The sequence below is a fragment of the Perna viridis genome, chromosome 8, assembly GCF_037379345.1.
Source record: "Perna viridis isolate PV_CMFRI_1.1 ecotype Kerala chromosome 8, ASM3737934v1, whole genome shotgun sequence".
Classification (NCBI taxonomy): domain Eukaryota; kingdom Metazoa; phylum Mollusca; class Bivalvia; order Mytilida; family Mytilidae; genus Perna; species Perna viridis.
Genome location: NC_142452.1, coordinates 33,986,179 through 34,007,934, shown reverse-complemented (window position 1 = coordinate 34,007,934; position 21,756 = coordinate 33,986,179). Strand labels below are relative to the sequence as shown.

General features: G+C 32.5%; 1 protein-coding gene across 1 annotated transcript in view; it reads right to left on the bottom strand.

The window, feature by feature from the left end:
* Positions 1-3,868: 3,868 nt before the first annotated feature.
* The window catches only part of LOC148610319 (uncharacterized), a 29,496-nt gene continuing 11,608 nt past the window's right edge, over positions 3,869-21,756 (bottom strand). The window contains exons 21-36 of the mRNA XM_088542749.1: positions 21,322-21,354; positions 20,328-20,405; positions 19,801-19,940; positions 18,177-18,231; positions 17,142-17,162; positions 14,818-14,895; positions 12,508-12,647; positions 11,190-11,277; positions 10,732-10,764; positions 10,339-10,416; positions 8,641-8,780; positions 7,980-8,058; positions 7,547-7,579; positions 6,227-6,304; positions 4,625-4,764; positions 3,869-4,001 (exon numbers count right to left, since the gene is read on the bottom strand). Of these exons, the coding sequence (XP_088398875.1) occupies positions 3,942-4,001; positions 4,625-4,764; positions 6,227-6,304; positions 7,547-7,579; positions 7,980-8,058; positions 8,641-8,780; positions 10,339-10,416; positions 10,732-10,764; positions 11,190-11,277; positions 12,508-12,647; positions 14,818-14,895; positions 17,142-17,162; positions 18,177-18,231; positions 19,801-19,940; positions 20,328-20,405; positions 21,322-21,354 (1,274 nt within the window). The 3' untranslated portion in view covers positions 3,869-3,941. The remainder of the gene's footprint in view (positions 4,002-4,624; positions 4,765-6,226; positions 6,305-7,546; positions 7,580-7,979; positions 8,059-8,640; positions 8,781-10,338; positions 10,417-10,731; positions 10,765-11,189; positions 11,278-12,507; positions 12,648-14,817; positions 14,896-17,141; positions 17,163-18,176; positions 18,232-19,800; positions 19,941-20,327; positions 20,406-21,321; positions 21,355-21,756) is intronic.

Here is a 21,756-nt window from a genome sequence, read left to right as displayed (position 1 = left end):
TTAGGGTTTACTTTTTTTCAGGGCACAATTCCACATGAATAGTTATGTTAATGTTTTAAATCAGGAAAGTCTTTTTTTTATATTTTATGTAACGTAGATGTACAGAATAATTCTTAGGTTTAGTTGCTCATGTGATTCTTTTTACAATTTGAACAAAAATAAATATATTAAAACGATAGCAGTCTTTTTACAAAGGTTTCAAAAACAAAAATCAAACCTTAAGTTATCAATTCTAACAGAACCACCATTTAATTTGTTATATATATTTGTTTTTATAAAAAGAAAGAGATGAATTATTCAGAAATATGCAGTTAAAATACATGTCGGTGAAATTAATATCTTGTAAGTGTTGATGTTTTTATGTTTGTTCATTTATTCATTTTCTTTTTTCATGGTAGACGTTCTCTGAATACTTACAATGGTTTTCGTTGATATTTCAATTATACCCAGAGCGAGTCACTATCTATATTTATGTGCATCGATTTCAAAACAGAAAAACATAAATTAAGGACCGGTTTAATGAGCCAACTTTTACATTATTGAAATAGTTTATTGACTTTGCTCCCAGTATGTTGGAAAGTTCACCGCTGAGTAGGTGAACTCTAACTTTAAACAATTTTAAGTAAGTCATAGGCAAAAATAAGAAGAAAAATCATGCACCGCTTTCAACGAGAATGAAAGTTTTATATGATAATGAAAGTCGATCTCCAAAAATTTAAAAGTAAGTGCCTAATTAATTACATATCAACGATCATAGCGTTGTAAGGCATAGGTCTGTCTGTCAGTTTGTGCACTTTTTCGTCATGTTTTCAGATTTCCATTATACATTTTATAGTGTTTTAAATGATAGGTTTCAGACCAAGTTCGATTTTGTTCTAGTCCGCTTGTTTATACTAAGATTGGATCTATGACTTAGAACGTAAATGCGAATGCTCAGTTTTCTAACATTTTATGATAATAGCAGAACTTGATATTTAGTATTTTATATAAATGAACGAAAATGAACAAATCGAACTTTCGATCCTTTGTTGTTATTTTGTTTTTTGTTTTTTGGGTTTTTTTTTTTTTTTTTTGGAAAAGGGGGAGGTCGTAGCAGCATATATATGTTTTTCTTGTGCTTTACACCATGTTTTAGCTTTTTGTTATGGTTTTAGGTACTGTTAGCTACAAAATGGCGCCTTGTTCCTTATTATTACTATTTAGATTTTCTTGTCACAATAAGTTACATTTGTTAAATCCCAAGATAAATCAGTCCTACTTTTGGACGCAGATTTGGAAAACAAGGTGGATATTTTTAAGAGATTTTAAGTAGCACTCCACTACGAATCATGCAAAATGTGATTCATGGGTAAAAAGCCTACATATTTTTATTTTTGATATTTTGTTTGAATTGCCATAGTAAACAGAAATTAACATTCAGTTTTTCATATAACCCGTGTTCTTAGGAGATAAAAAATATATAGAATGCACTGTAGATTTCAAAATTAAGGAAGATAACTCTGTAAATGACACCCAAATACAAAAGAATCTATTAGATTTTCAATGTTGATTATCTCCTAAGAGCAGGCAGATTTGAATGAATAATTACACATTTCATAGTACAGACCCATAAAACAACTTAATTACAAAAATAAAAATATGTGGCCTTTTTTTCCGGTGTATCACATTTTTCAGATTTTGCATGATTCTTACAAAGACTGCCACTTAAAAATATATATATATATTCTGGCCACAGAAGCTTACATATGAAGAGACGAGGACAAAAGCGGGAGTTGAAAGAAAATCGAAAAGCCTAGGACATGTTTTTAAATGGAAACTTTTAGGCATGCAAAGTTAACGGTCATGTAAACACCAGAAGGGAAAAGATAAAATGTACGATCTAAGAAAATAAATAAGTAGGAGAAACACTGAAAAGGAAAACAAAATATCCTAGATTCTATCATGGTCTGAAGAAACAAAAGGAGCAGAAGAAAGAGGCAAATTGGGAGGTATTGTAAATTGTCCGAATTTCCAAAGGTAAGTCAAGACAGTCATTAGGTTCACCCATTCTTATTCCATGTGCTTGTCCAAAGACTGTACATCAAAGTAATCTATGGAATAAATCAAAAGAATGTAGTAAAAGGAAAAAGACTAGATGGGGAGAACAGACGCACACAACAAGGAACATGAAAAGAGTAATCAAGGGAACCAAGGTTATAGTGGTAATCAAAAGAATGTATTCCAGGGACAAAGACCAGACATGGAAAACAGACATACACAACAAAGAACATAAAGTAACTAAAATCATACATACAAAGTAACAAAAGTAAATGAGCAACTCGGACTCCACTAAAAACTGGGAGCATGGACCAGGTGCACCGGTAGGGTAAGCGTCCTCTGCTTTTCTAGAAACACCCGCCGAGTTGCTCATAAAAAAGTCAAGTCCGGGGTAGACAAACGAGGGAAGGAAAACTATGACCCGTTGAATAAATCAGTTTTCATGGTGTTGATGGATACACCATAACGATCCACGAGTTCATGATTACGGCCATAAAACTTCTGTAGTGATGACTTCAATCTTGTAGCAACATAACTCTGTTCCAGAAGCCTATTTGTTAGAGTTCTAGCGCGATACAAAAAGTCTGCGTAGTTTCGGCAAGCTTTGGCATAACGTATGAGCTGTGATATGAACACTCCATACGCAGGAGCCGAAGGGATGTTGCCACAGATGAAAGGGAAGTTGACAATTCTGAATGAAAAGTCATTACGTTTGTCGTAAAGTTTGGTCAATAGTTTTCCTTTACCATCGATTTCTAAGTGTAGGTCAAGATATGAGGCTGACTTCACAGTGTCTGTAGTATCCGTTATCTCAAGTTCTTTTGGGTAGATGCGATGTACCAAATCCCCGAAATTAGGATTGTTTAAAGATAATACGTCATCTATATAGCGGAAACTGAGATTGAAGGATCTAGCCAAACGATATTCTTTCTTTCTGATCAGATCAGCTATAAAGTCAGCCTCATAAGAGTGAAGGAATAGGTCAGCAAGTAAAGGAGCACAATTTGTTCCCATTGGAATGCCGACCGTTTGTTGAAAAACATGTCCACTGGACAAATATGTTGTCAATTAAAAATTCCACTGTATATTTGGAAGATGATTTGGAATTATTTCTTACAAAGTATGAGGAATCTCTACCAAGAACTATATATTTTTATCTAGGTGTACCATCTTTTTTGGAAAAACAACGATGTATAATGTTTTGAAGTCGGGATGTTAACTGAGTATGGGGAATAGAAGTATACAGTGTTGAAAAATCATAGGTTTTAATGCTATTACATTCAAATAATAATCTTGAACTGATTGTCTCCAAAAGATCTTTCGAATTTTTTCAGGATCCACATTGAATTAATACCACTACGGGAGTAACAAGTGTTGTGGTAGGACTGTAGATCCTCTTTGACAGTTGTGAGTATAGAAGTTAAAAGTTTTGAAAGAGGTTTGGTGGTACATTTTGCAAATCCAGCTATGCAACGTTGTTTGTATGGATTCTGAAGTAACCCAATTAACACGGACAAACAAAACAAAGGAAATGAGCAACCCTGACTTGGAGCATGGATCATAAGGTTACTAGTGGTTATTAATGAAAATTGTTTTATTTTACCTATAAATACAATTCATGTAGAATCTATCGACATTCCATTGTAATTCAGACGAAAACCTCAGAAAATAGGAGTGATTTATGTCAGATTCTGGCGACAGTGTTTGAATTAAAAACTTACGAGTTTAAGTAATCTTGGCTCCCTTGATTACTCTTTAACTAAATTAAATATTGAATTAGTATTTAAGCAAGGCTTGATAATATGTATAATAAAAAGGATATCTAAAAAACTAAAACCAAACAACATTTATCTACATCAGTCTCTTTTATAACTTGGTGGTCTTTCCTGTGAGTGATTTCTACATTAAGATTTGCAATTTGATGAATCTGACAACATAAGATTATCACCAGCTATCCAACCAAACTGCAAAATAAAGCACAATATTACACGAAGTAAATTTCAGCAAAAATATCCTGTAATCAACTAATATACTTATTTATAATACACTATGTAAATTATTATACCTTTTTAAGATGTGTTGAATTTATCTTTCAAACATATTGTATTGTAACCGTTACCGTTAAAACAGAATTTCTGTTTGGAATACGTGTGAAATGTTAGTTTTTGTGACAAACGAAAGGATTACAATGAAAAGTAACTTTGGTTCTCTTACTGATATACTTTACAAATAAACAATTGACAATACGTCTCAGCAGGCAAATGGCTGATACGTATAATTAATGCATTAAAATGTTAATACCTTGTCAGATCAAAGGGGTGCGGGAGGTTCCCAAACCTCCCCTTTATTGGAAAATTTGTCATTTTCATGTGTAAAATTGAAAAAAAAGGTAAATAATGTCCTAGCATCCCCTTAAAACATATTAGCATGTTATTATCGTAAGAATTGCTTATCTGCTTATTTTTCATTTTGTGGGGGTCCGTTTTTACTGTCTTCATCATTATACGGTAATGACGACCTGAACGAAAATGTAATGTCGAACACGTTAACCAATTTTAAAGACAAACCTAAGATATGGCTAACTTACTTTTCCATTTAGCGTTATTTTAAACCAGACATATTTATCATCTGAGTTGCCTTTTCTTAAGCATGGTGCATCGATTTTATTGGCAAATGTCACACATTTTGCTCTAGATAACGTGCCAAGTTGTTTGGAATGTAAACTGCCTAAAAGTTTGATCATACCAATATAAAAACTTATTAATAAATACGATGATAATAAATAAATTGTTAATTAAATTGTAGTTCATCAGTACTCTACATGTGTCTTGAAATACAGCTTATTTTGCCTTAAAATATATACATGTACTAATTAAGGGTAACAACATAACAACTGAATACTAATCCGAATCATAATCAAGTCAAAATAAATCTTGCAAAATAGATATTACACCCGGAGCAGCTGGTACCGCAATGGTTCTCAATTGGTACAGGCACTTCAACCAAAATGGTGGGTAAAATATAGGTTTTTCAACGCGCTAAACCTCCATCTTCCATTGCGCCGTGACTATACCAGTGGTGATTAAAAAGTATTTGCATGCTGTTGTCATAATCGGTATATCAGATATATAAGAACGGTATATACGAACAATTCACCAAAAAAAAAAAAACAAAACAAAACAAAAACATAACTCGTTCTTTTAAAAGTATTTTTCAACCAAGGATTGCTACCTAAAAACGAATTTGGTAAGAGACTTTTTAAGATGCATTTCCTCATACCCCTGTGTCAGAAGCCTGTTATGCAGATATCATTGGCATTGAATGAGTAAAGAACAGTTAGTACTTGCTCTAGCGTAGAGAATCAATTGTGAAATATAAACACCATATGCAGGAGATAAAGGAACAGTGCTGCATAGGTAAGGAATATTTATCGTATTGAAATTGAAGTCGTCTCTTTTGTCATAAATCTTAGTGCTTAGATGACCACTGCCGTCAAATTCGAGATGTAGGTCCAACAAAGATGCAGAGCAGACTGTTTCTGTAGTCCCCTTTATCTCGAGCTCTGGTGGATATGTTGATGGTAACCGTTTTCCAAAAGAGGGGTTGTTGATGGACAATACATCCTAAATATGTCTGTATGTAAAGTTAAAGGATTTCGTATCTTTTAATTTTTTAATCTTTACGAGGTTCTGAAGAAATTCAGTCTCATATGTAAATTAAAGTAGTTTATTGGACATATCATACATACCTTGGTTAAGGGATATAACTCTTGAAATCAGTGATATGTTTGTATTATATTCAATATTGCCAAAGCCTTTCAAGCTTTCCTTTGAAACAGAATGAAGTCAGTCTAAGTTTCTTTGATGCCTACATGATATTGTTGTAAAATGATGAATACAAACGTTCCAATGATTTGTCAGAGTTGTGTCCCTTACTTTAGGTCTACCTCCTTAAAAGTTTAAGTTCATAAAAGCATCAACCCAATGAAGTTATGTCATCTGACCAAGACGCATCACTCTGATTCCGAGTAAATTAGACGTAAACATTTTAGTTTTTACATAGACTTTGCTTTTTTATTTTTTATTAACTTTCAATATGACACCTTTTATTATTATCCTCAGAATATAATATCAATAACAGGAACGTATTCTAAGGCCAAGGGAATAATAAATGTGTTTGTCATACTTACTCTCTTCTTGAACCATCACGATAGATGCGTTAATACAGAGACAGCTTCCTCGTTGGATTGTTAATGTTGATATTCCCGCTGTTAATTGAAAGAAGAAATTTTAATTCCAGTAGAAGGCGTATTAAATATAGTGAATATCATGAAATGTGAGTACAACATGATTTAGCTCTAAATGAATAATGCCTTTAAAGTACATTTTATCTATACATTGTCTTACCGTTTAAAGGAAACCTTAGATAGAACCTTTGAACTCGTGGATCGCTACGGTATATCCATCTGCGTCATGAAAATTGATTTGTTCAACGTGTCATAGTTTTCCTTTTTTATGAGCAACTCGGCGGGTGTTTCTAGAAAAGCATAGAAAGCTTACACTACCGATGCACTTGGTCCATGCTCCAGTTTTCAGTGGAGTCCGAGTTGCTCATTTGTTTTTGTTACTTTGTATGTATGATTTTAGTTACTTTATGTTCTTTGTTGTGTATGTTTTCCATGTCTGGTCTTTGTCCCTGGATTACATTTTTTTGATTACCGCTATAAATATATGTTAGAGTCTATATTATACCCAAAACATATTTGTTTAAAACTAATATCAGCATTAAAGTTCAAAATATGTTATGTAAAACTTATTTCCTTCCAATACGTGACCCGCACGTGCAAATTTAAAGTATACTTTTGATAACGTTTGATACTTTTATGTTTGTTTGTTTGCTTGTTGGGGTTTAACATCCGAGCAGCAATATTTCAGCTATATTCAGACAATGAACATGAAATTGATGATAAAATGAACATGGAATGATGATGAAGTGAAAAAGGGATGGGACACAAGGACAATTGGGCCGACAAATTTTGATTGCCACTGGAAATAGGGAGAAGATGGATAGGGTCGGGCAATTTAGCCTCCTGAGGCGGAGCCCTATGGTTCCTACTCCGGAAGAATATCACAGTACGGTTCTTTAACGTGCAAGGAAAGTGGCATCTTTCCCAACACGGTGCACCACTATGGTTTGCGGTCAGGTTTTCCGTATTATAGCCTGACAACCCCAGCATGTAACACGCCAGGGGTATCCCATTCCACCACCTGGGGCACACAAACCAGTTGCTCTGTGGGCAGAGCGCCCTAGCCCCCGACTATTTAGTCGCCTTTTACGACAAGCTTAGCGTTACTGCAGGCCTATTCTTTTGACAACCGGACCTGCACGGGTCGATACTTTTATATTATCAAAGAAGGTTGTTTACATTGATATTTGTTATATGATACACAACAGATCAATTAAAGTACTTAAATGTCCACATTTCATCTGGATAGGTTTTATACTATACCTTTTGAGTAACAAACTGCGGGTTGACTTGTGCCTAAAATTACGATAATATGATAAACATTTTTTTTGTAAGAGACTCATAACAAGATTTGTACTATTATTGCTAATCATCTAAATTATAATTATTGTTACTTAGAAAAAAAAATCAAATGGCTTTGTACCATTTTTTCCCTCTTTTACAAATATTATTTTTATTTGATATTCACGACAAGTATTAGTGCATTGACATGCAATTTCATTACCGAATGTCCAAGTTTGCTGCTCAATGAAGCCCATCAGAACGCATTCAACAACTCTGATAATCTACATGTAATTTTCCTTTTGTTTTCCCAAGTACTGAATGACGTACGTAACGCAGATTTTACAAGTATATGTTTTGTTGAAGATATTGTAACTATTCATCAAACACGTCAGGAAACAATTTGAAAATTTACCTGCAGCTGAACTGGAGTTCCCTGCTTCACATTTGAACTGGTCAGATCTGGTCAAGTTTAACCCACTTATCCATCCGTACTTTAAAAGATAAAAAAAACAATAAGTATTGAAATTTCCTTAGCGTACCCAATACTTAAGATGATACGGTGTTTTTTTATTACTACAAGAGTATATTCTTAAGAACCAGTCTGTATAAGAATCAGGCAGTTTGTGTCATATGGTATGAAATAACCCACTAATATGATAGTACTTCAATTCGTGAATACCAATTTTCGTGAATCAAGGAAAGAACACAAGTCCATGGATTCTTGAAGTTGTGAAAAACCTCTTTTTTTTAAATAATCTTGTATTTCCAAAAATAATTCCAATGAAGCATAGATCAATATGTGGTTATTTATATTACGAATGGCTTACTAGAATGACAGTATACTGGCAGATCAGTGGATTTCGGACATTCATGTAAAAGATTTTTTTTTCAAATTTTGTCTGATTTTTAGAAAGTCTTGAACTTAAAAAAAGTAAGCTGATTCGTATGAATGATCGATCAATCATTTGAAATATATGAATATTTTTTGACTGATCATCCATTATATTCAAAAACATACAAACAGGTCTATGAAACATGCCAAAGTATTCGATATAAAGTTTACTTAGACGTACCTTGCCTTTCAGAGATATCTTGAACCACACAAATTTATCATTAGATGTGGGATCATGCCTGCACGGTGTATTTTTCGACCCAGCGTACGTGACGCATTGTGGCTCAGATAATGTACCCAGACTTCTAGAACTCGCTCCACCTGTGAACAAAAACAACACAAGAGGTTCCCAGGAGCCTGAATCGCTTACCATGTTAATATTTTGCCTTTCAAGGGCAATAATTCTAACATGGAGTTGTACGATAATTATGACTTAAAGAAGACTTCGGTAGGACTTATCGTATGGATCATTTCATCATTTGAAAGTATCATTGTATTATAGTTTTCAAAATATTGGCTGAAAACTGCCGAAAAGATATTTGTTTGCATTTCAAGGGCAATAACTCTAAAAAGGAGTCGTCCGAAAACTTTGATCCCCACAAACTTTTGTAGGCCTTATCATAAGAATCATTTCAGCAACTGAACGTTTCATCCTGTCTATAATAGTTCTCATGATATTAGCTGAAAACTGTTAAAAAACATCCAGAATTTTTCACCTTTCAAAGGTATAACTCTCACAAGTCTCCAGAAACTTTGATCTCTTGGAGACATGCGGGTCTTATAATAAGGATCAATTCAGCAATTGAAAGATTTTGGCTGAACTTAACGGTTTTGGAAGATATGTGAGAAAACCTTCTGAATGACCCCTTTTTTCATTTTTTTTAAACAGCAGCCATGTTTTTCCAAAGATCAAAACTCCCTCCAAAAAAACATAGAAAAAGGACAATTATTTAAACATGGCTAAACAGATTAAAACAAATATTAGATCACAGATAGATCTCATCGTGCTGAACACTTTTACAGAAATTGGGCTAAACCTAACGGTTTTAGAGGTATATGCCAAATGCTATTATTCGACCCCTATGTTTTATTTTGTTGTAACGGCGACCATGTTTTTTGAACGAATCAAAAATCCCCACATCAGTTCTATGCAAGATACCCCTAGAAACATTCATACCAAGTTTGGTTCCAATTGGTCAAGTAGTGTCAGAGGAGAATATTTTTGAAAAATTATTATCGAGGACGACAGACGCCAAGTGATGACAAAAGCTCACCTGGCCTTTGACCAGGTGAGCTAAAAAAAGGAATTGGAAAACAGTCAAACAGACTTGTTGACGTATGAAGCCTATAGCAAAGTCTTTTTCGTTATAATTTGGACGTTTTATCTATTTCTTGCACGGCAAGATATTTACGATATCAGACCATGGAACACTTGATAAGAAAACTTTAGCGGTTGTGATTAGTTATTGTGAAATGGTGTATATTTTTTGTTTTAAATCTAATTGATTGGAAGCGACATTTTAATATTTCTAACAATGTTCTCCAACGTTGTCTTTCAGACACCATAGGTGACGTCATAGACAGAATTCCCACCATGACAGTAGACGAATATCATACGGCCAAAATAGCTTAATGATCATAAAAGAAAAGGTTTTATAACTCTTGAGAGTTTAAAAATTGCAAATAATCCACTAGTTTTATTTAATTTTAACCATCATAACAAACTTGAGGTTTGGCTGGTTTGTTGTGATGTCGAAATTAGATAACTTAAGTGGATATTTTTCGAATAACTTAAGTGGATATTTTCCGACGTTTCAATGATGATAAAACTTATAATTGTATATGCTGGATTACAAAACTTGTATAGATTTTCTGTTACCTGCTTCATGTACAATTACATTCATGCCACTAACACAAAGACAATCTCCAGTTCTTGGGATGTGTGTCGACACTCCACCTAAATTGTAAATTCAGGTAAAAATTTCGACTACGTGATAATCATTTTTTAAAAATAATTTAAGTCATAAACTTCACATCATTAACATTAAAAGTACATTTTGTATTTAAGGATTTTCCAAACTGGCATAGTCGCTTTGATTTGTTCGGTTTTAATGAAAAATTGAAACTTGAATATGGAACTGAACTTAACGTAGAAAATATCATAAAAATGACGAGTACACAATATATATTGTGCAAGTATAAAAATATATGATTATCTAATGAAATATGATATCTATCCTTATTTAATCAAATGAATATACTAGTACTTTACCTTTGAAATAACAGACTGGAGATTTCGTGATTCCTTTAATTAAAATAATTTAAATATATGACATAATCTCTTGTTCTGTTGAATTGATTTTCTTTTCAAGGGTATCTAAATGAAATTCGTATTGTCTTCCAATATTTATAAAGATCTTTAAAATAATATATATATATATATCCATGTGTAAAATCGGACCATTCACTCACTTAACAAACAAAAAAAACTTCTGAGAAAAAAAAACAGTGACGAGTGCTTGTAAAACCAACCCAAATAAATCTGAAATTTATATTTGTTTTCTTTTTTCTTGGAGGTATTAATTTAATCATTTTTTTACTGAATATGGCGGTAACCAACCAACAACGTTATATATAAAGAAGAACAGATATAGTCAAACGCAACAAATGCACCATCGCATAACCATTTCATATTATGTAAATTTAGCATTATTCCACGTGTTTTATTACCTGGTGATACTGTTGTTCTAACACCAGACTTTACATCACATTTTGATTGGCCAGAAATAACCAAATGATCACCATCGATCCATCCAAACTATGAAATATATAAATAATATTTTTTTTTGGTAAATATAATTATCATGTAAACAATCTTTTTTTTAAATATACTTATTTACATTTTTTTAAAATATCTTTTTAAGCTATTACTTACTCAAATACAATTTATTCATTTCATAACAAAATTTTAAAAAAAACATGCACCAATTGACTTTCAAACTGTTTGAAATGCGTTCATTTCGTATTTAAAAAAAAAACTGAAAAAGAAAATAGACCCTAAGAGACTTCCGTTGTATATATATTTTGTCGTCTAAGGATTTTCAGTTGTCCGTCTTTTATTGCCATTTATGGTATAGGTTTTATTCGCAGGTGACAGGATATTGTCATAAAGTCTGTGTCGTCTTGTTTTATAAATTTAATTTATTTCAATACTGCAAAGACATAGTTAAGTAGCCTTTGAACTGTCATTTATTCAGTTGCGGAAAATTTAGTAATGGGCATAACCTTGATTATAAAATATAAAATTGAAGCATTCACGCAAAAGTTGAACAAGGGCAATCAATGGAACTAGGATTCGAACAGCCATCAAAAACATAATCCAAGGATAAAGATTACACAATGAAAGTATATACAATTATACATCAAAGAACATGAAATAACCAATAGTAAATGAGCAACCCGGATGCTGCTAAAAACTGGAACAGCTATTTACTTTGTGATGACCACAGATGTTCATTTACTATTAGGTTACTCAATATTTTAGCTTTACAACAGAGTTAAACTTCACAATATGTTTTCTTCCTATGGCATTCAATACGTCCAAATGTCGGATCATTCCATGTGAAAAATAAAGTGTGGAAAGGTGTTTTGAACGGTAAAATATATTTTCATAGGTGAGTGAGATAGTAGTCAACAGAACCAATATTCTAGCGGAAATCAAAAGAATGATATCCAGAGATAAAGACTAAATAAGGAAAACAGACACACAAAACCAAGAAAATGAAATCATCAAAATAACACGTACAAAGAAACAACAGTAAATGAACTTCGACTTAATTCACAACTGGGAGCATGGACCAGGATCCAACATTATCATCTACCTAGAAGGTTACTGCCACAATACAACAATACATATTATCTATTAACCGCGTGTAATGGTAGACCCAAATACCTATGGCTAACTCAAATTATTAATTTAGCATAACTACTGATATAAATTCCGAGACACTGTCACTATAGTTACATACAGCTTTTCGCATGAAATTACCTGTCCGTTCAAAGAAATCTCAAACCACACTATTTTGTCACCTGATTTCTGATCCTTCAAACAAGGTACATTCTTCTTACCGGTATATGTAACACATTTTGGGCTAGATAGAGTACCAAGACGTCTGGAAGATACACTACCTGTTTGATAAGATAATATTATAATGTATTTTCACACATCTTGATGAATAAAAAAGTGATGAAAGAAGTTATGTATATAAATAACATTCTGCGTTTAAGATTTTGCAATGTGAATTGGACATTACTTTTCCCTCTCAATAGACAAGAAAATTAGAATTCTATAGTTGTGCAAGAATATCTTATCTCACCAAGGGGTTTGAGGCAGTACACTTGCAATTTAATAAAAAAAAAGTTCCTGAATAATAATATCTTACCAATATGTACTTGAGAATTCTTTTAAAAATGTTTTTATCTTGAATAACCGGTAATGGATTTTTTTGCAGTTTGTTTATATCAAGTGACTGACGTCACATAAATATTTTTTACCTATTCGTGTTGCATCACTGGACACAATGATACGTCTTGATCAGTTGTTAAATGTATGTCATTTCGTTTTAAAATCGAATCAGAAAACAACTTGAAGTGACAAAAATCACCTGCATCTCTCAAGGACACCCTTGGGTTGCATTTTGTAGACATTATATTTCTCGGCGGAAAAACGATTAAATCTTACTTTCGGGAATCTTTTAGATTCTTAATTTCTCACAATTATAATTTTCTTAATCGGTTTAAATTCTACGCCTTCAACAGACTTTACTATAAATATGTTTTCAGGAAGTGAAGTTATTTTTTACATGGATTGAAGTGTATTACAATCAACACCAAGGTCGTGTCGGGATAGCGTGCTCGAGAACTTTGGGTCGATAATCGTTCTCGGAAAACGAAAACTTTAAAATTAGCAATCAGTGCTACTGCGCCAAGCAAACGCAATACAGGAACGATATAATGAAGACTGAATGGCATGGTTTTAGAATAACGGAAGTTATTTCTGTGAGGTCCTACAAAGAAAATGAGGCTCGGCGTATCGGACAATAAAAATCACGGTTTGTGCAATTAATCAAACCTGCTTGTTTGTAAAAGGACGAAATAAAAACTACAATTAATCAATCAAGTTTCCACTTCCTACCCGTTTCATACAACGATATGTACTTCAATATACGAAACATTGGTAAACACTGTAGGGGTTATAAGGCTATAATGTCTGTTTGTTCATTAAGTACTTCTCCGTATAAGAATCAGACAAAATGTGTATAAGGTGTGGCACATGAAAGGAAAATACACGGACATTTTATAATCCAAGTATTTATACCTCATAACCTCAAGAAATTACTGTCGAAGTGTTTGAAAAATTTGCCTTTTTAAGATATTGATAGGTCAAATTTAGTTGAAATGCACTATGGAAAAATGGCGGGAAATTTTTCCCAAACTTTTTCCTTATATAAGCAGTCAAAAAATATCTACATCACCGGTGCTTCAGGATACATTTAAATAGCTGTTTAGTTGTTTTCTAGATGTGTTGAATGTATTTGAGGAAAAACAGACCAAATTGAGAAATATGATGTGCCACCCATTACATGATTCTTACACAGAATGGTACTTAAATTTGAATGAATTAAATTTAACATGGTCTCTTTAGTCTTGTTAGTTTCTTTAATGCATGCTAGTAAATAGTCATGAAGTTTGTCTTATTTAGAATAGTGTTCAACATTGACAACAGTATGAGCTGAAAATAAGAAGGAAGCAAAATGAAATTACTACTTTATAATGATTTTAATTACAAATTTGGGCTCAACAATAGACTGTGATAGTTAAATTGCCTTTAAAAGTACAGCAAAACGGCTGAGGATTTTTATTTTCAAAACTTGAATGGGTCTAGAGGGTATCCATTTATATTATATTATACATGTACATATCAATGGAGTGATCAAATAATGTAGTTATTTTAATATCATACTTACATAAATGGAAAGAGAAGGTCAACATTGATCTTTTCTGTCATCTGTTTCCCGCTACTTGCAATTAACGATTTCACAAGTTACCTTTCAACGTGTATTGTGATTGGTTGATATTTGACCCCTCGTTTCATCAATGCAAAATAAAGCAGAATACTCTACCGTATTCCACTTTGATAACTATGATATTCTAAAACTACATTAATTATTCTTTCTTTTGTCGAAACAATCGTTTACATTCAAGGGCCATCAAGCTCAAACACTACAGCACGTTTTTCAGATACTTATTAGCAGCATTATAATGGTCCCAGCTATACTTGGAATTATTTTGTTCATACCTTGACCGTAAACCATGACATTGGTCCCGTTAACACATAAGCATGATCCAGTTGGAGGAGTCTGAGTTGAAATTCCGGCTGTCAATTATAGTTGGATAATTAGCGCACACAACAAAGAACACACACTAACAAAAATGATAAATACAAAGTTATAAATGTAAATGAGCAATTCGGACTAGGAGCATTGACTAGGTGCACTGGTAGGGTGAAAGTCATTTGCTCGTTTAGAAAAACCCGCCTAGATGCTACAAAAAGTCAAGTCCAAGGGAGACATAAGAGGAAAGGAAAAATAAGACACGTTGTACAAGTCAGTTTTCATGGCGCAGATGGATATACCGTACCGTACCACGAGTTCACGATGGCGATTATACAATTTCAATTTCATAGCAACATAGCCCTGTCCAGAAGCCTAATTGTAAAAAGACGCCTAGATACAAAAATACTGTGTAGTAATGGAAACTCATTACCAAAGAGCTGAAAGGATGTTGCCACAGGTTAAAGGAAAGGTGACAATACGGAAAGAAAAGTCATCGATAGTTTTTCTTTACCATCGATCTCTAACTGTAGATCAAGATATGAGGCTGACTTCACAGTGTCTATAGCACCCTTTCTCTCAAGTTCTTTGGGGTAGATGCGATGTATATTATTCCCGAAACAAGAATTGTTTAATAATAATAAGTCATTATATAAAGCGGAAACTGAGAATAAAGGATCTAGTTAAACGATGTTCTTTCTTTTGGATCAGATCAGCTATAAAGTCAGCCCATAAAAGTGAAGAAAAGTCAGCATGATGAGAAGCACAATTTGTTCTCACTGGAATGCTGATCGTTTGTTGAAAAACACATCCACCACACTGAACAAATATGCTATTGATAAAACATTCCAGCATTTTGAAACATCTTCGGATGATTTGTTTACAAAGTATAAGAACTATTAATTTGTATCTAGGTGTATCGTCTGTTTGGAGTAACAACAATGCATAATTTTTGAGTGGGGATTTTAACTGAATATGGAGAATAGAAGTATAAAGAGTTGAAAAAAAAAATTATGGTTTTAATGCTATTGTAATCTGATAATCTTAAATTGAGGTGTTCTAGCAGATAGGTTAGAATATTAGTTCTGAATAAATCGACAATTTAAACTTCAATCAACCAACCTTTAGTGGGAACCCAATCGAGCTATACAATTTTACTGTGTAGCAGTCAAATCAAATTAGAGATTAAGCATAAAAACCTCAAACTCAATTATGCAAGGTAGAAGAACTCATTTATGTACCCAGTACATTACTCATTGCTTACAATTTTACTGAACAACTTTAATATGGGGTAGGCATTGCCTGAATTAGCGAGCACCGTGAGCTTTACCATATATGTACCGTCTGTGTGAAACTCGTAAAAAAAATAAAGGACATTACAAAGAGGGGGTGGTAAACCCGGATGAAAATTTTTGCTTCGCAAGTGCAATAGTTTTATTTATATTTAGGCAGTACGAAAAATCAATATTTCTATTTAAAAAACTTTATGGGGTAGTTTTTTTTATATAAATGAATAACTTGAACATTCCCCCCCCCAAAAAAAAAAAAAAAAAAAACAATTCCAACCCAAAACCCCCTTTCCCCCCGATCTAAAAATGGTCAATAACTTTACAGCACTTCGCAATACTTTACATTTTTATCCATTAAGGGCATCTCTAGTAATATCAATTCAGTTTCAATCTGTACAGATACCGGAAATACTACAGTTCTCCACGGATATTTTATATGTGACGTAAACAAAATTCAGACGACAGCTGCAAATTCCAAACAAGAAATTGATTGCCTTTCCTATCTTAGAAAACTATGCTGCGATTTTGATAATATAATCACAGATATATTTTTTTTCTGAGGCGGGTTAGGTTCTTGACAGCGGAACAGCGGAGATACACGTACGTACATCCAAGTGTTTCCCGAAGTTTCTATAAACATAGCATTCACTTCTTCAAATAATTAAAACAAATTAGAAAAAAAACTTGGAAACTATCAGAAAAGATGAATTTACTGAAACGTAATCTTAACCCATATTTTTTTATTTGTTTGGTTGACGGAAATGATGTATTTTCTCCGTAAGGACAGTCACTTTTTGTTACTTCCGGAAAATTATTTTTTTTTGTTAGTATTTTGGGGAATCTTAAGGGAAAATTAGAAAGTACACGTAATAACCGTAGAGCTCACACCGCTTCACAGCGCTCGCTATAACTTCGTGTTGTACAGGTAAAACAAGTCTTTTCTGGTAAAAATTAGTGATAGCTATGAATAGATGAGCGGCCAATTTGTGTACTAAACTCACCCGACGAAAAACATGTTTGAACTGGAAAAAAAAGAAAATAAATTGTTAAAGCTGCATTAGCTGCCAAATTTGTTCAGTTTTGATTCTACTGAATTTTGCTGATTCAATGAAATAAATTTGTAGTAGTACAGTTGAAGCAATAAATGTCGATAATACCCACAGAATATTGTGAAAACAACGGTTTTGTAATCAGAGAAGAACGATAGGTTTGATCAAATTATTTTTCGCCATTACTTCCGGAGATTGTCGATAGGACATTCACCTGGGTTAAAAATACTTTAACCTTGGTAAAAAAAAATAACAATAACGGAAACACAGGTAAGCACGTGTCTTGTTTTCATCTATTTCTTGATTAGATTTCAAATGAATAATGACAATTTTCGAGCCGCATTATATCACAAGACGTAAATTTCAAAAGAATCCTTGTGTTGTATTCGAAATTTGTTCTTTTACGACTTGAGTTCGTCGGTCTTCCTTGCCGTTAAATAACCACTTTCACTTTGCAATTAGATTTGTCATTAAAAAAGTGACCCTTACAGCACCTGCGCGGATTAAGGTCACCAGAAGTCACATGCATACGAATTTATCTAGGTCGACTTTTTATCTTTAAAGACAATAAATACAAGGACACATATTTCATGTATTTAATGCATTTTATTCGTGGATGTCAAATGATATTGTACAGGAAAAGTACAATTTAGAAGAAATAATTCAAATTAAAATATATTTCATAAGAAACAAAAAATTACGAAAATGACAGTTAATACAGATTTAATTGTTGTTAACTGGGACAATAATTAAGCATACTGAAGCAAATATCTAAATTTGCAATATATGTGATTAGTATTTTCGTAGCAATAAAAAAAAAACAACAATAAAAAAATAATCGTCCGAAAACACAAATTTTATACAAACGTACCATCATTTATAAAAGATACTTCAGTTATTGCACGATGCATGGACGTTCTAGCCACCAAAATAAAAAAAAATAACGTATATGGTGCTCTAAATACAGGCTAATGAAAAAGCTATTACCATTACACTTGTAATCAGATCCTACCATTAAGTTCCCACCAGTAATCCAACCTGTCTATGTAATAAGAAATAAGGTGCAAAAACTTGTACAAAATTTTTCCATAGACTTTGCAACATGAGCAGTGCATACTTATTATTTCTGTCTCATTTTATATTTTTGGCAGAGAACCCTTTCCCCGTTTTAGGTATACTGAGATCTGTCTGTCCGTTCGACCGTCCACGATCAATTCCTTACAGGTTTCTCTGCTTTTACTAATTACAGTCGCTGGATATTTGACAGAACTTACAGGTATGTAATATCATTGGGTTCGATTCTAGACTGGACATCAACGTCTTGTTTAACGGCTACGTATATATAAATATATATATATATATATATTGACTATATTATTACTTGTGAGCAGGGGTATATGTATCCCTTAAATCGTTCCGCTCACATTTGTTCCAGCTATATTCATGTTTATTTTTTATTGATACAGTAGAGCATGCTTTAAAGCAATAATGTGTTTATCTACACAGCCATAAGTGGCACATATGATAATCATATGGTGCTCGATTCATATGATAATCATATGGTAATCATATGACAATCATATGATATTGAACATATGATAGTCATATGATATTGAACATATGATAGTCATATGATTATCATATGATTCTCATATGGTAATTTTGGCTTAAAACATATGACAATCATATGTGTTTTAAAAACATATGATTATCATATGATAATCATGTGATAATCATATGTATACCGAAACATATGATTATCATATGGTGCTCGATTTATATGATAATCATATGATGAAACCATATGATTCTCATGTGTGGCACATTTGTACACTGAGTACATAAATGTTCATTTAAAGTCAGTGATTGATTTGGAATAACTGAAGTAACAAAATAATGTATGAAATGACATTGTAATGTTTGACATTTTCAAACGGAATTAGGTAACTATTAATTAAGAGGCTATCCATGTAAAAATTAGGCCGATCTTGTGAGATGTGTGGTACAGGGTAAATATTATTCCACTGAATTTTTGTTTCAACGTAATGGATAAGCCAAATGTATTTCAAAACGTATAAAGTTTGTTTTAAATCGACAATGGATGGCTCAGAAAATGATTTTAATGTTCGCGAATTACGCAACCAATTTTTCATCAAATTAAAGATGTATCTGTTTTCTATGAATGTCCATGCTTTCCATGTAATTTATTTTCTTTTATTGTTACAGATAATCCAAAACCAACACTTACGTTTGAGAGATGATGCACTTGTGATATGATATGGGTGAAAGTTGTTTGAAAAGATAATTTTTTATGTGCCACCCACTGCCTGATTTTTGCATGGACACCCTCTTAAGATAACAGTCAGGTTATGTTCCAAGTATGTAAAAGATTGTATATAGTGCATGTCAGTTATCTCTAAATAACGACGATGCCCGACCTAAGAAAACACGTATAACTAAATATTAAGGAGTTTTACTTGGGTAACTTAAATTCAAATCTTGTTTATGCTGTACATGGTTAATTCCATACATATTCCATATATATATAAAGGATTGAGCAAATTACCAAAATCATCATTGATATAAACAGAAAGTTCGTGAACAAACTGACCTGTCCATTAAGTGATATTTTGAACCAGACATTTGTATCATTACTTCTATTATTTTGCAAGCATGGGGCTGTCTTTATTCCTCTGTAGATTACACACTGAGAACTAGATAGACTTCCAAGATGTCTGGACATGATACTTCCTAAATTACATTATCAACAGAAGTACTAATAAGAATACATGTATTGTATTCTCTATATTGAGAAATATGGAAGTGAAAGTTAAGGGTTACTATAAGCACGTCTACAACTCAAATTAAATGAATACAGAAGGCAGAAATATTGAAATTAATAATAAAATATCAAAATGAACCACAGAAAACTATATCTGTGATTAAAAAAGAATTCCAACTTTTAATTTTACTTCATCCTTCTCTGCAATAAATACATGAATTAATTTCTTAATCTAAAGAAATGCTAAATCAATGTCAGCAAGTAATTAATTTTAGAAATATAATTCTCTACACCTTAAGATTGGTACATTCTGAATATGATCATTCATTTTAAGAGATGAAAAAATAAATAATAACCTGATTCAAAAACCATAACATTGTTTCTTGTCAGACACAAACAACTTCCAGTATTTGGTATTTGTGACGAAATTCCAGCTGGAAGAAAAATAATAATGATTGTATTAATTATTGTTTATTGTGTACTTTATTTTGTTTAATGTTTTATTTTATTTTTTTTTTTTATTTATTTCCAAATTGTCTTAATAAAAAAACTCATTTTTAAGAACTGATTGGCAAACGATCTAAAATTTTACTAGAGATGATTGGAAATGTACACATGTCAAATTAGAATGATGTTGCTAGTTGCTAGACTAAACAAGTAAGGCTTATTGACAAAACTGTTGGCTTACCATTTAGAAATCAGGAAAGAGGTTGGTTCGGTTAAGGCAAAATTTGGCCTCAAAAACAAAGTCTACATGAAGAAAATTGATGTCGTTTTTCAAGTTCTTTAATGTATTTTATAGTTGATTTGATTGATTTATGGTAATAATGTGAATATATATATATGTCCTTCAAACTTGGCTGAGATTGGGAAAATCCATTAAAAAGGCTGGAAAACATAAAATTTTATGCAGTTTTTCACTTTTTTAACAATGGCCATATGTGTGTTGACTCTCGTCCTTCATATATTTTGTGTATATTTGTCAGTTACAGCTTACAATATAATGTAAAAATATCTCGGGTTAACAGATGTGTGGCCAATTCCGTTCCACACAAAAACGATCTTAAAAATGAAGAAAGGTGAAAGGTTTTTGTAAAAGTTACTTAAAATGCATACTATTATTTCTGGAATAAAGTCACAAATCTCGTCAAAAACATCTTATATTTAGTGTTTGCGACCATTGTACTACGCTACTACCACTAGTACCTAGAAACCTACTACGACTACCTAGAAATCATCTTTAATCAAATTTTCAAAAATGCCCAAATTATGCGGCCAGAAGGAGTCTATACCAAACGTTCTCCTTTGTGATGAATTATGTTAGAGTAGTACACTTTTTATTGCAATTACCTGACGAATAGCACATTGCTGGAGAAATGCTACCTATAAAATGATAAATGCATATTCAAAATAGCACGTGATTTTTGATAACGTAGTCGTAGTCAAAGCAAAAATCATTAAATACAATATTTACTTCTCTAGCTTATTTAACCGTAGCTCGAGGTCCATGCTCCAAGACATTATAGGACTCCACGTTTCTAACCTCCATAAAACAATAAAATATTTGTAGTTTCTGAATAGTTTTCTGTGTTTGTTTTGTTTCCTTTTTATGAATGTTGATATTTTTTTATTTGCCTTAATTTTCTTTGCTTACTATGTATTTTGAATTTGCTGATTCAAACACCACTTTAACAGTAGATTTCTTTATTTTTTTTAAATTTCTTTAAAAACTGTTTGAAGGTCTGATAGATTTATAAAACTATATACTAGTACATGTGTTCACAA